The following is a 14439-nucleotide window of genomic DNA, read 5'->3' as shown; positions in this document are numbered from 1 at the left end:
ATACGGTACTTGCAAATGAGACTCAGAAACAAGATGTTAAAAGTGGACTTATCATAATCAGCTCTTTTGTAAATGTTGCAAAAAAATTAGATTTTGTTATCAAAAACAATTAATATTTATCAACACACACAAAACTACTGAAAATTGGTACCGTTGAGTACCAGTATCGATTCCTATGTACTGGCAATTGGTCCCGTATCAGTTCAAATGTGAAGGTACCCAACCCTAAATCTGACGGACTGCCTCTGGTTAATATTAACAATTTTCCATGCCAACAAAAGAAGAAAGCGCTCAAAAGTACAGTAAATCTCCACACTGAAATGTGTTAGCTCAATGCTAATCTTAACTGGATTTGCTGTACACGTGCTACTAATTAGCATTATTGATTTTACCTGACAATTTCAACACCTCAAATTTGATGATGAAAACTACAACTTAGAAGCTTTTTACAATCAATCAACTGGTGTGTAATAAATACAATACTTACAGGATAAACAGTTAACAAAATAAAAGACAGGCACATCCAACTTATAGGCAAAGACTACTTCCTGGCTAAAGCAACAAACCACAGCCTATACCAGCGGTGTGAAACGTACGGATCTGGCCCGCGCACACGTTTTATCCGCCCGCGAGATGAGTTTGCTAAATATAAAAATGATCTGAAATTTTTAAATGGAAAAAAAAACCGCTGTTCTAAATGTGTCCACTGGATGTCACAATAGCAATTATTTGAATCCTCTGCCGCTAGAGCACGCATGACTTCAGAGGGGGCGGAACTATGTACCCTGTTAAGATAGAGGGCTGGGTACACATTATGCGGGCGCACAAACATATGCTGAAGTCATGTGTATCCCCCTCTAACTTCATGCGAGATTATTAAATAAGTCCAAATTCACAAGTTTTGTTGTAGATGATGCTACATCAGTACAGAATAAACCACATGATGTTAGTACATCAGTTGAGGAAAATGGGTAAATTAAAATTCATATCATCCTGTAATTTGATTTTGATATTAGTCATTGCATCTTCTGATAGATTAAAAATGAACACCAATGGGAGCATTTTAAAACTCTGTTAGACTGAAGCACATTATCATTCATTCAGAAAGTATAAATCACGACAAATGAGGATGGCATACCATTTAACCGCAACATGTAAATGTGAATTTTTTTCCGGGAAAAATTATAGGTATATTTTCAGATTGTGCTTGTTCAATCGGAAGTAGTCATTATTTTTAAGTTATCATGCCATGATTTTACCAGTTCGGCATACTTGGGAATAGATTTTCCTCATTGTGGCCCCTGAGCTAAAATGAGTTTAACCATCAACATTTACCAGCTTCTACCAACCTAGTCACATCTGTTGTGTCCTTGAGAAAGACACTTCACCCTTGCTCCTGATGGGTCGTGGTTAGGGCCTTGCATGGCAGCTCCCGCCATCAGTGTGTGAATGGGTGTATGAATGGGTGAATGTGGAAATAGTGTCAAAGCGCTTTGAGTACCTTGAAGGTAGAAAAGCGCTATACAAGTATAATCCATACTAATAGGGGTGCTGAAAAAATCGATTTACAGTCAAATTGCGATTCTTTTTTATTCTGATTCTAAACAGGTTCATAATTTTTTTAAATCGATTAAAGAGTAAATAAATAAATCATTTTTATAGGAATCAGTTCTTAGAAAGACATATTCTAGGTAATTTACTGTCATATATTTTCAGACTAGAGGGGCTTTTATAACATGTAACCTGTTTTGAAATAGTTGTATCTTTTCATACCGAATATTATATTGCGAGAATTGGTTTGGAATTAATTGAATCTGAATCAAATTGGAATCCCAAGAATTGGAATCAAATCGAATCATGAGTTGTTGTAAGATTCACAGCACTAATTTTTAACACTTTTGAACACACAAAAGCACCGAAAAGAACAGTCAAGAATCTGTATCGCTCCCCAGGTACTGGGAATTGATACCCTATATGAAATGTACCCATCCCTAAGTAAGGCAAGTTTATTTATAGAGCACAGGCAATGCAAAGTGCTTTAGAGTGTCCGCCCTGAGATCGGTAGGTTGTGAGTTCAAACCCCGGCCGAGTCATACCAAAGACTATAAAAATGGGACCCATTACCTCCCTGCTTGACACTCAGCATCAAGGGTCGGAATCGGGGGTTAAATAAAAAAAAATCGATTCCCGGGCGTGGCCACCGCTGCTGCTCACAGCTCCCCTCACCTCCCAGCGGGTGATCAAAGGTGATGGGTCAAATGCAGAGAATCATTTTGCCACACCTAGTGTGTGTGAGACAATCATGGGTACTTTAACTTTAACTTAAAGAAAATTACAAAAAGTTAAGAATAAAAATATTAGAATTAATCCTAATTCTAATTAAAATCAGAAAATAAAATCTTCCTAAAAAGATCTTCATAAGAACAATTCTATGCACAATTAAATAGGTGCTTTAAAAAGTAGAATATTTTGTTTGTTTTTTTAATTATTTAATATTTTTCACACTTCATTCATTACAGATATTCATGTACTTATTATTTGTAATATATTACATATTTTACTATTATTTGGAAGTTTTAGTTTTTTATATCCTGCATTTTTACTGCAGCTTTTCTTGCATGGTTTACAATAGGGCACAACTGACTAAATGTGTTTTTTCTTAGTTTTACTTTTTTTTTTTTTAGTTTAGTTTGTTTCTTAGTTTTACTCGTAAGCAGTTAATTATCTTTTTTGTTAGTTACTTTTTTTTAGTGAATTACTTTTTTTAGTTCGTTAATGACTTTTGTCTGAGTCAGTTTTTTGTTTTTTTTAAGGCATGCAAGCCATGAACTGTGGAACGTATTTTTTTAGGGTGCTTCTACATTGGCTCAAACAATAAGTATGCAAAAAAAGAGTGCATTAACATTTTCTTTTGCATTTTAGTTAACGCTGAGGCCCGAGCAGACCGTGCTCCCCCTGGTGGATAAATCGAACATTGTTGAGACCAGAACGGGCGTGACCTTCCAGCACCCTGAGATCCTCGCACATTCTGAGCTGGTCACCAGCGTTCTTTCCGAGCCTTATTATTGGAAACTCCCGCAGCAGTTCAGAGGCTCCATGGTCGGTTGTTGATTGTTGTTTGTTTTTATAATAAAGGTACAACATGTTTTGTTGTGACCATTTTTTCATTAGATCACAGCATACGGGGGAAAGTTGAAGTACGCCGTCTACTACGAGGCCAGAGATGAAACCGGTGTCTCGTCGTACGAGCCTCAGGTCATCGTTAAGGGCGGTCCTAACCACAACATTGTGATGACACGCCATGTAGCGGGACTCCTGATTGGTCAGCTCACACGCCATGAGATTGACATGACAGAGGTACGCTACGGTTTTTGTCACCACAACAAACTTTTAATAAACATTTTGGATGTGATTCAGCGGGTCCCAAGGTTTCCTATTTTACCAATTTTGGGCTTTTCGAGTTTTTCCTTGCCTGGATGTAGTTTCAGATTAGGGAATGTTGTGGTGGTTTGTAAAGTCCTTTGAGGCATTTGTGATTAAGGGCTACACAAATAAACTCTGATTGATTGATTGACTGTTGTGTACGTGTGTGTGTGTGTGTGTTTGTACAGCACGAATGGAAGCATGCAGATGGACATTCCATGACCCGCCAGGACTTCATGGACGTTTTGTTCTACGTGGACTACATCCTTATTAAGGCGTCGCATGGCAATCAAATGAGACACAGCCGGTAAAACTCACACAAACACACACACCCTTGCTCATAAACATATTACGCAGTGTTTCTTAACCCTAGCCTATTGTTGGGTCGCCAAAAAATATCCGTTTCTTAGCTGTGGTCCGTATTACAACTGAGCAGTACTCAGTTGTAATACACTTTTCCACCACTTGTGGCAGTTATGACAATATCAAACAAACAAAAGAAGTCTGGACCTAAAGTCAGAGAAGTTTCTTAAGCGCAAAAATTATGACTAAAGTGGTGAAGCTGTATTTTTATTTGTACTTTAATTTTATCAGCAGTTTATTTAAGAAACAAATATTATTATTTATTATTAATTTAGTTGGAATTTACTTATTTTAGCACTGTGTAATTGTTGAAATTGACTTTTTGTAAGTTTTTATGAGTCCCTTCTTTTGCAGTATATTTGATTAGTATTTATTTTATAATCAGCCTGACCTAAACCTTGATAATAATCTTTGTGATTATTAACACACACACACACACACACACACACACACACACAGACGCACACACTATAAAATGTAATTAAAAAAACGCTTGTCGTATAAAAAACATTTGTGTTTTTGTTTCCCATCTCAGGATTTCCGAGATCAGTCTCACTGTGGCAGAAGAAGGCGTGCCCACCAAGGAGAGTGAGAAAGCTTATGAAATAGAAAAGTGTGACTGTCCAAGTGGATATTCTGGCCTGTCCTGTGAGGTACGTCCACTACTAACACAACCAAACACACACACGTTCTTAAGAATGTAATATGTATTGTAGGTTTTTATACAATTCCACCAATGACGATGGAGCTACACCTGTGAGTGCTTCTAGATGTGGGCGGGGCCCACTTTTATTTCAAAGTCCCCACTTTGTTGGTAGCTTATAGGTAATTTGTTTTTTTTTGTAAGTATGGAACTAAAATAGGACCACAAGTTTTGTACTTGAAAAAAATTTACTTCAACTTTTGATGTGGAATTTTTAAAAATACATTGATTCATTCAAAATAAAGTTAAGTGCACTTTTTTTCTACTCCTTTTCGAACATGTAATGAGAAAATTAAAATATGTGAAATTAGGGCTGGGCCGATATAACGATATCAATATATATCGCGATGGACACATTCGATATCAATATAAAAAATGTGTTCGATAAAACATTCGATACATATTCATAGTTTTTGGTCGGAAGAAATTATAAAGCAAGATGTGTTTCATCATTTTGCGCTCTGGGAACCCAGCTAAACAGGAAACAGGATGTGTCACTGAGCATTGGGAGGGACACGCTAACAGGCATCACAGTATCAACTACCAAGTTTGGTTGTGCCGTCTTTCTGTCTCGCTATGGATTCTCTGCATGGAGTGAGAAGAGAAACTGTGATATCTTGTTATATCGACTCGATAACATAAGCTTGTCTTTAGCTTTGTTGGTTTTAACGCAGGCGGTGTAGAAACATCCTGACACTTAATGATCACCTTCCCAAATTCCTGTGTAGTGTTCAATAGTTTATAATCTCCAAATTGCAACTACCTTCAAATTTACTGCAATTATTTTTCCACCCAGCAACCAGACAACTTCTAAAGTTAAAGTTAAAGTACCAATGATTGTCACACACACACTAGGTGTGGCTAAATTATTCTCTGCATTTGACCCATCACCCTTGATCACCCCATGAGAGGTGAGGGGAGCAGTGGGCAGCAGCGGTGGCCGTGCCCGGTAATAATTTTTGGTGATTTAACCCCCAATTCCCCACTGATAAATAGCACCCTTGAAAAGTTGGAAGTTATATTACTGTATTTATTGTCAGGCTTAAATAAGTCATTAAAATATCAACAAATATCGATTTAGATCAATACAATAAACGTATATCGTGATTAAGTTTTCAGCCATATCGCCCAGCCCCTTGTGAAATAAGTGATGTACAGTATCATATTGCAACTGTATGCATGTTTGAAATAAACCTAAACTAACAAAACGGACCTAACTTGAAAAAAAATGCACTTATTTTTATTTTGAATATACCGATCTAGTTTTTTAATTCAAAATCAAAACTTTTTTTTTCAGTTTCAAAGTTTATTTTTTCCAAGTATAAAACCTAATTTAGCTTCATAAAAGTGTATAAAGGGCTGTAACAGTTCCCTAAATACAGCATCAAAATGGCTACGTTGGCAACACTGATCCCTCCTGCTCCATCTTATACTCGGGAAGACCAGGGGACTCATAAGCGGCTTTTCTTCTAAAAATCGACGTACGTTCCAATCAAAAAAAGTATATACGCCAGTAAAAATTCAGATGTATTTAAGTGAGCGCACGCACAAAGCCAACCACATTTCTTCTTTACATTGCAATCAACCTGGACTTAATCTCAGTAATTGGCTTGACATGCCACGTCCAGGTTCAGCCCCCCTTGAAATAGGTGTTTTTTTTCTGGTGTTTGGAGTGATCACCAGCGGGTTAAAATGTCTGTGTGCTGCGGGAATCGTACGCAAGCTTGATCCATGAGGCCCCTTTTGTGTTATAACAGGGGTTCTTAACCCTTTTGATCTCTGGGCCCAACTTTTTCACTACAGAGGGGCCTGGGACCCACTGAAATATTAACACTGAATTAGTCGTCTTACTCTTGATTTTAATTGTATTCAATAATTATATCTAACCTACTTACAGTTTAACAGGATAAACCTTGTCAAATGATATGAAAGCATGTGTTAATCACAGAGATCAATATCAAGGCTTAGGTCAGGCTCATTATAAAATAAATACTAATCAAATATACTGCAAAAAAAGTGACTGATGAAAAGTTTAGTTTAGTTTAGTTTATCAAGGATCCCCATGAGTCTACACCGCAGTGGAGACTATTCTTCCTGGGGTCCAGGCAAAAAACATCACACAATCACAAAACAAAAGATCACAATGCAGTACAACATGATGAATAATAAAATGTTGTAATACAAAAATAGCAACAACAAAAAACAATAACTTTGAGTTTACATAATAATGTTCATACCAAAGATAAAAAGACCAATATAAAAATGGATATATATTTTTGCAAAAATAAAACAAAGAACCAATGGCCTATAATATACACATTAGTCTACCAAAGAGAAACAATAAGTGACGAAAAAAGTACAATCCATCCATTTTCTACTGCTTGTCCCATAATCAATAAAATAGCCAATAATCAATAAAAGCAGTCATGCCATTAGGTACAATCTAGAATAATCTCTTTCCGCAATACTTCTCCTCTTAGTCTATTCTTAAAACCCACTCTACTGGTGATTGATACCAGATATTGTGGAAATCGATTCCAGTAAGTGATTTCCCTATACATAAGTCTTTTTCAAAACATCAGTTTTGGTTTTAAGATGTTTAAAAAGTACATTTGCCTACAATTACACAGTGCTAAAATAAATACATTCCAACTAAATGAATAATAAATCCATCCATCCATCCATCTTCCTCCGCTTATCCGAGGTCGGGTCGCGGGGGCAGCAGCCTAAGCAAAGAAGCCCAGACGTCCCTCTCCCCAGCCACTTTGTCCAGCTCCTCCCGGGGGATCCCGAGGCGTTCCCAGGCCAGCCGGGAGAGATAGTCTTCCAAACGTGTCCTGGGTCTTCCCCGTGGCCTCCTACCCGTCGGATGTGCCCTAAACACCTCCCTAGGGAGGCGTTCGGGTGGCATCCTGACCAGATGCCCGAACCACCTCATCTGGCTCCTCTCGATGTGGAGGAGCAGCGGCTTTACTTTGAGCTCCTCCCGGATGGCAGAGCTTCTCACCCTATCTCTAAGAGAGAGCCCCGCCACCCGGCGGAGGAAACTCATTTCGGCCGCTTGTACCCGTGATCTTGTCCTTTCGGTCATAACCCAAAGCTCATGACCATAGGTGAGGATGGGAACGTAGATCGACCGGTAAATCGAGAGCTTTGCCTTCCGGCTCAGCTCCTTCTTCACCACAACGGATCGATACAGCGTCCGCATTACTGAAGACGCCGCACCGATCCGCCTGTCGATCTCACGATCCACTCTTCCCTCACTCGTGAACAAGACTCCGAGGTACTTGAACTCCTCCACTTGGGGCAATATCTCCTCCCCAACCCGGAGATGGCACTCCACCCTTTTCCGGGCGAGAACCATGGACTCGGACTTGGAGGTGCTGATTCCCATCCCAGTCGCTTCACACTCGGCTGCGAACCGATCCAGTGAGAGCTGCAGATCTTGGCCAGAGGAAGCCATCAGGACCACATCATCTGCAACAAGCAGAGACCTAATCCTGCAGCCACCAAACCAGATGCCCTCAACGCCTTGACTGCGCCTAGAAATTCTGTCCATAAAAGTTATGAACAGAATCGGTGACAAAGGGCAGCCTTGGCGGAGTCCAACCCTCACTGGAAACGGGTCTGACTTACTGCTGGCAATGCGGACCAAGCTCTGACACTGATCGTACAGGGAGCGGACCGCCACAATAAGACAGTCCGTTATCCCGTACTCTCTGAGCACTCCCCACAGGACTTCCCGGGTTACACGGTCGAATGCCTTCTCCAAGTCCACAAAGCACATGTAGACTGGTTGGGCAAACTCCCATGCACCCTCAAGGACCCTGCCGAGAGTATAGAGCTGGTGAATAATAAAATATGAATATTGAATAATAAATATGTTTGTTAAATAAACTGCTGATAAAATTAAAGTACAAATAAAAATACAACTTCACCACTTTAGTCATCATTTTTGCGCTTAAGAAACTTCTGACTTTAGCTCCAGATTTCTTTTGTTTGTTTGTTTGATATTGTCATTACTGCCACAAGTGGTGGAAAAGTGTATTACAACTGAGTACTGCTACGGACCACAGCTAAGAAACTGATACTTTTTGGCGACCCAACAAAAGGCTATGGTTAAGAAACACTGCGTTATAATATGTTTACGGGCAAGGGCAAATATATAGCACTAAATTTATTTGTTGAAATATGTTTGTGGCGGCCCGCCATAAATAAATGATTTTTTTAGGAAAGAATTGTTTAAAGTAGAGTTGTTTTATTTTGCTGATGTCGGATTAGGCCTTTCTGTGCACCCCCTCAATTCCATTGTCATTTTATGTCAAAGCAATTCACTTCCAACTCTTAAGCCACTGAAAGATGAGCGAGCCAATCTTCAGTTTTAATGAGAATTTTGGAGAAAGAGGTTTTGATACACCAAAGCAAACCGCTCCAATTCCACACTGCATCGTCAATTTAGCAGTTTGGTTTTTTTTCTTCAAAAATGCTCCTGCTGGTTACTAAGAGCGCAGCGGAACATCCATCTTTATAACCTGACAACGCGCCGAATGGAAGTCAAATAATAAGGAGGAGCTTAACTCAAAAAAAAAAAAAAAAAATAAAGTTTTTGGTCTTTGCCGACAGATGGGCATCCTATTTGTAGCTGTTGTAGTTATTAAAGTATCTCTAAAACGGGCGTTTAGTGCTAGCAGGGGGAGCAGATGGCTCTTTAAATGGACTTCATTAATTATTGCTGAACACACCTTGCTTGTGCATGTGTGTGCGTGTTCAAAAGTTACTGAGGGGAATAACCCTTAATTGGCTGCATGTGTGAAAGAGCGAGGTCAACAGTCGCCTTGAGAAAGAGCAATTTGGGATAATTATGAGTCCATGAGTGCTGTTGTCTCCACTCTGTGTGGCTTCCATTATCATTCACATTTTATTATGACTGTGGGAATACATGTTCACATTAAAAAAAACATCTGATAGGACCTTGTGTATCTCTTGCAGCTGCTTCGTTAAAAAGCTTTAATCGCGTTATCGCGCTCTGATTTGTCTGTTCAGGAGTGTGCGGCAGGGTTCTACCGTCTCCGCAGTGGCACTCATGCGTCCGCTCCGGCCTCCAGAGTTCCCACTGCTGTAGGCATGGGCAGCTGTGTTCAGTGCCAGTGCAGCGGCCACTCAACCACCTGTGACCCTGATACCTCCATATGCCAGGTACATTTCTCTGTTGTGTGTGTGTGTGTGTGTGTGTGTGTGTGTGTGTGTGTGTGTGTGTGTGTGTGTGTGTGTGTGTGTGTGTGTGTGTGTGTGTGTGTGTGTGTGTGTGTGTGTGTGTGTGTGTGTGTGTGTGTGTGTGTGTGTGTGTGTGTGAGTGAGATGCAGCCATATGCCAGGTAGCTTCTGGAAGGGTCACAGAAAATAAGTTTAATTAGCCCAGCCATAATTAACAACCCTGACTTATTCATATTTCCTCTCTTGAACGTGGCTCAAAGCTACTACAAAAGAAGACAAGCTGTAACATAATTTGTAATGGTAACCTCATTATAGATAGATAGATAGATAGATAGATAGTACTTTATTGATTCCTTAAGGAGAGTTCCCTCAGGAAAATTTAAATCTCATCTTATCTACAAGTAGTAACAACTCTGGGTATCCCAATCCAATAAAGTAAAAAAAATAAATAAATAAGCAAAGACATTGAAAACGTGTGTTATTATTTTTTGGACGAGTTCGCTCACTGCAGATGCTGCAGTGCTGCATTGCCCTTCTGTTTAGACTGAGCTTCCAACCGGAAGTACAAACCCCGTTTCCATATGAGTTGGGAAATTGTGTTAGATGTAAATATAAACGGAATACAATGATTTGCAAATCATTTTCAACCCATATTCAGTTGAATATGCTACAAAGACAACATATTTGATGTTCAAACTTATTAACTTTTTTTTTTTTTTTTTCCCAAATAATCATTAACTTTAGAATTTGATGCCAGCAACACGTGACAAAGAAGTTGGGAAAGGTGGCAATAAATACTGATAAAGTTGAGGAATGCTCATCAAACACTTATTTGGAACATCCCACAGGTGAACAGGCAAATTGGGAACAGGTGGGTATAAAAGTAGATTCCATGAAATGCTCAGTCATTCACAAACAAGAATGGGGCGAGGGTCACCACTTTGTCAACAAATGCATGAGCAAATTGTTGAACAAGCTATTGCAAGGAATTTAGGGATTTCACCATCTACGGTCCGTAATATCATCAAAGGGTTCAGAGAATCTGGAGAAATCACTGCACGTAAGCAGCTAAGCCTGTGACCTTCGATCCCTCAGGCTGTACTGCATCAACAAGCGACATCAGTGTGTAAAGGATATCACAACATGGGCTCAGGAACACTTCAGAAACCCACTGTCAGTAACTACAGTTGGTCGCTACATCTGTAAGTGCACGTTAAAACTCTCCTATGCAAGGCGAAAACCGTTTATCAACAACACCCAGAAACGCTGTCGGCTTCGCTGGGCCTGAGCTCATCTAAGATGGACTGATACAAAGTGGAAAAGTGTTCTGTGGTCTGACGAGTCCACATTTCAAATTGTTTTTGGAAACTGTGGATGTCGTGTCCTCCGGACCAAAGAGGAAAAGAACCATCCGGATTGTTATAGGCGCAAAGTTGAAAAGCCAGCATCTTAGTGCCCAAGACATGGGTAACTTACACATCTGTGAAGGCGCCATTAATGCTGAAAGATACATACAGGTTTTGGAGCAACATATGTTGCCAACCAAGCAACGTTACCATGGACGCCCCTGCTTATTTCAGCAAGACAATGCCAAGCCACGTGTTACATCAACGTGGCTTCATAGTAAAAGAGTGCAGGTACTAGACTGGCCTGCCTGTAGTCCAGACCTGTCTCCCATTGAAAATGTGTGGTGCATTATGAAGCCTAAAATACCACAACGGAGACCCCCGGACTGTTGAACAACTTAAGCTGTACATCAAGCAAGAATGGGAAAGAATTCCACCTGAGAAGCTTAAAAATTGTGTCTCCTCAGTTCCCAAACGTTTACTGAGTGTTGTTAAAAGGAAAGGCCATGTAACACAGTGGTGAACATGCCCTTTCCCAACTACTTTGGCACGTGTTGCAGCCATGAAATTCTAAGTTAATTATTTGCAAAAAAAAAAAAAAGTTTATGAGTTTGAACATCAAATATGTTGTCTTTGTAGTGCATTCAATTGAATATGGGTTGAAAAGGATTTGCAAATCATTGTATTCCGTTTATATTTACATCTAACACAATTTCCCAACTCAAATGGAAACAGGGTTTGTACTTTAGTGATTCCTTCAGGAGAGTTCCCTCAGGAAAATTAAAATGGTATCTTATCTACAAGTAGTAACAACTTGTGGTATCCCGATCCAATAAAGTAAAATAAAATAAAAATAAGCAAAGACATTGAAAATGTGTGTTATTATTTTTTGGACGAGTTCGCTCACTGCAGATGCTGCAGTGCTGCATTGCCCTTCTGTTAAAACTGAGCTTCCAACCGGAAGTACAAGTGCCGTTCCATTTTTTAGTTGTTCACAACGTTACTACTTGTATGGATTATTCATTCATCACTCCAAGCAACGTTTGTAAGTTTTACAATATAACTAAAACAATTCTTACTTACTAAACCGTCCCACGTGTGATGTCTGTAGGAGTGTTTTCATGCATATTTGTAGGTGCTATCGTAATGTAATGAAGCTAGCATCGTTAGCAGTAGCCAATATGCTAACACGTGTACGAGTGTCTCTGTTAGTATTAGTACAAATATTAATTAGTACAATGGCAATTGTTTTTGTATTGTGTCAGATTCGTAAATTCACCAAAATGTCACAGTGGAGTTATTGAGTCTGTTTAGCTGCTTGGAAAGCTAGCTTTCGTAGCTAGTGGGTCCATGACGATGACTTTTGTTTTGTTCGATCAGATGTTTTATTGCCGTGTTACAGACACTGTTTGGAACCAATAAATGTACGTAAATAAACATTTGCAAAATCTTTCAATGTAAATAACTCGTTTCACAACGTTTATATCTGCGGCTTATCGTCCGGTGCGGTTAATATATGGAAAATGCATTTTTCTTCTAAAATTTTGTGGTGTATTTGATAGTCCGGAAAATAATCAGCAAAAAACCCCAAAACATTTATCGTGTGATATCGGCTTGCATCTAAAGTCTCCGATACAAGCAGTCCTGCAGCGTCTTCACAAGCTGGACAGCCAGTTAATATTGGGGGCTGCATGGCGTAGTGGGTAGAGCGGCCGTGCCAGAAACCTGAGGGTTGCAGGTTCGCTCCCTGCCTCTTGACATCCAAATCGCTGCCGTTGTGTCCTTGGGCAGGACACTTCACCCTTGCCCCCGGTGCCGCTCACACTGGTGAATGAATGATGAATGAATGATAGGTGGTGGTCGGAGGGGCCGTAGGCGCAAACTGGCAGCCTCGCTTCCGTCAGTCTCCCCCAGGGCAGCTGTGGCTACAAATGTAGCTTACCACCACCAGGTGTGAATGAATGATGGGTTCCCACTTCTCTGTGAGCGCTTTGAGTATCTAATAATAGAAAAGCGCGATATAAAATCTAATCCATTATTATTATTAATATTAATATCGAAATGTCCACCAATAAAAATGCAACCATTGGCCAAGTTTCTTCTTTTCTTCTATTGTTTTTTTTTTTTTACAAAAAGTAAACATGGTCGGCTATAGGCTTCTAGGCGCTAGCGGCTACACAACAGCTACGCACACAATCGCATGACACAAACAAGGCGTCCCTAAAAGATGTCCTAAATTGGATAATATTGAAGTCTAAAACAGCAATATAAACAAGTATCAAATAATTATAGTTGCATATTATTTATACATACCGTATTTTTCGGACTATAAGTCGCAGTTTTTTTCACAGTTTGGCCGGGAGTTGCGACTTATACTCAGGAGCGACTTATGTGTGAAATTATTCACACATTACCGTAAAATATCAAATAATATTATTTAGCTCATTCACGTAAGAGACTAGACGTATAAGATTTCGTGGGATTTAGCGATTAGGAGTGACAGATTGTTTGGTAAACGTATAGCATGTTCTATATGTTAGTTATTTGAATGACTCTTACCATAATATGTTACGTTAACATACCAGGCACGTTCTCAGTTGGTTATTTATGCGTCATATAACGTACACTTATTCAGCCTGTTGTTCACTATTCTTTATTTATTTGAAATTGCCTTTCAAATGTCTATTCTTGGTGTTGGGTTTTATCAAATAAATTTCCCCCAAAAATGCGACTTATACTCCAGTGCGACTTATATATGTTTTTTTCCTTCTTTATTGTGCATTTTCGGCCGGTGCGATTTATACTCCGGTGCAATTTATACTCCGAAAAATACGGTACTAAGTTTTCAAGGCAGAAACGCATTAGAAAATATCTAGTAACAAAGGTGTCCGCATTGTTTGACTTGTGCACCATGAACTTAATTTAATGAATTATTGTGACCACTAGGTGTCATTAAAACACAAATGAACACTTTGTCATAAAATGTTATCATCATGTTTGACTAATTTTCGTCCTAACAACTGTTGGTGTGCCGGCAGAGGTGTCTCTTCTGTGCGGCTTAACAGGCTCTTTTCCACCAAAAGTTCAGGAGCTGTATGGTCCTGGAACCATTGGTTTTTGGAACTGAAGGCATACTGTAACGGCAGCTGAAATAAAGTTCTAGAAACCCCTCAACTGAGTTATGAGGGCAGCTGTTGGTGTGTTAAAGTCGACAATCAAGTTTAAAAATAGCATCAAAATCTGTGTGCTTCTGTCAGGATACTACATTACTTACAAAATGTTACTTGTACAATGTTACTGCCAAGAAGTTCTCGCCAAAATAAGGCACCGTTTATTCAGTGTGGTTACTACCGCTTACGTTGGCACCGGTAGCAGCGGGATTCCGTGGCC

General features: G+C 39.5%; 1 protein-coding gene across 4 annotated transcripts in view; it reads left to right on the top strand.

The window, feature by feature from the left end:
* Positions 1–14439, top strand: part of lama2 (laminin, alpha 2) — a 498600-nt gene that overhangs the window by 319348 nt on the left and 164813 nt on the right. For all 4 annotated transcript variants that reach the window (XM_061987117.2, XM_061987118.2, XM_061987116.2 and 1 more), the window contains exons 28-32: positions 2923–3099; positions 3172–3357; positions 3612–3730; positions 4322–4439; positions 9533–9685. In XM_061987117.2, the coding sequence (XP_061843101.2) occupies positions 2923–3099; positions 3172–3357; positions 3612–3730; positions 4322–4439; positions 9533–9685 (753 nt within the window). The remainder of the gene's footprint in view (positions 1–2922; positions 3100–3171; positions 3358–3611; positions 3731–4321; positions 4440–9532; positions 9686–14439) is intronic.

This window comes from Nerophis lumbriciformis, linkage group LG26 (genome assembly GCF_033978685.3).
Source record: "Nerophis lumbriciformis linkage group LG26, RoL_Nlum_v2.1, whole genome shotgun sequence".
Classification (NCBI taxonomy): domain Eukaryota; kingdom Metazoa; phylum Chordata; class Actinopteri; order Syngnathiformes; family Syngnathidae; genus Nerophis; species Nerophis lumbriciformis.
Note: the sequence above shows the minus strand (reverse complement) of the source record. Positions and strands in the feature narration are given on the sequence as shown.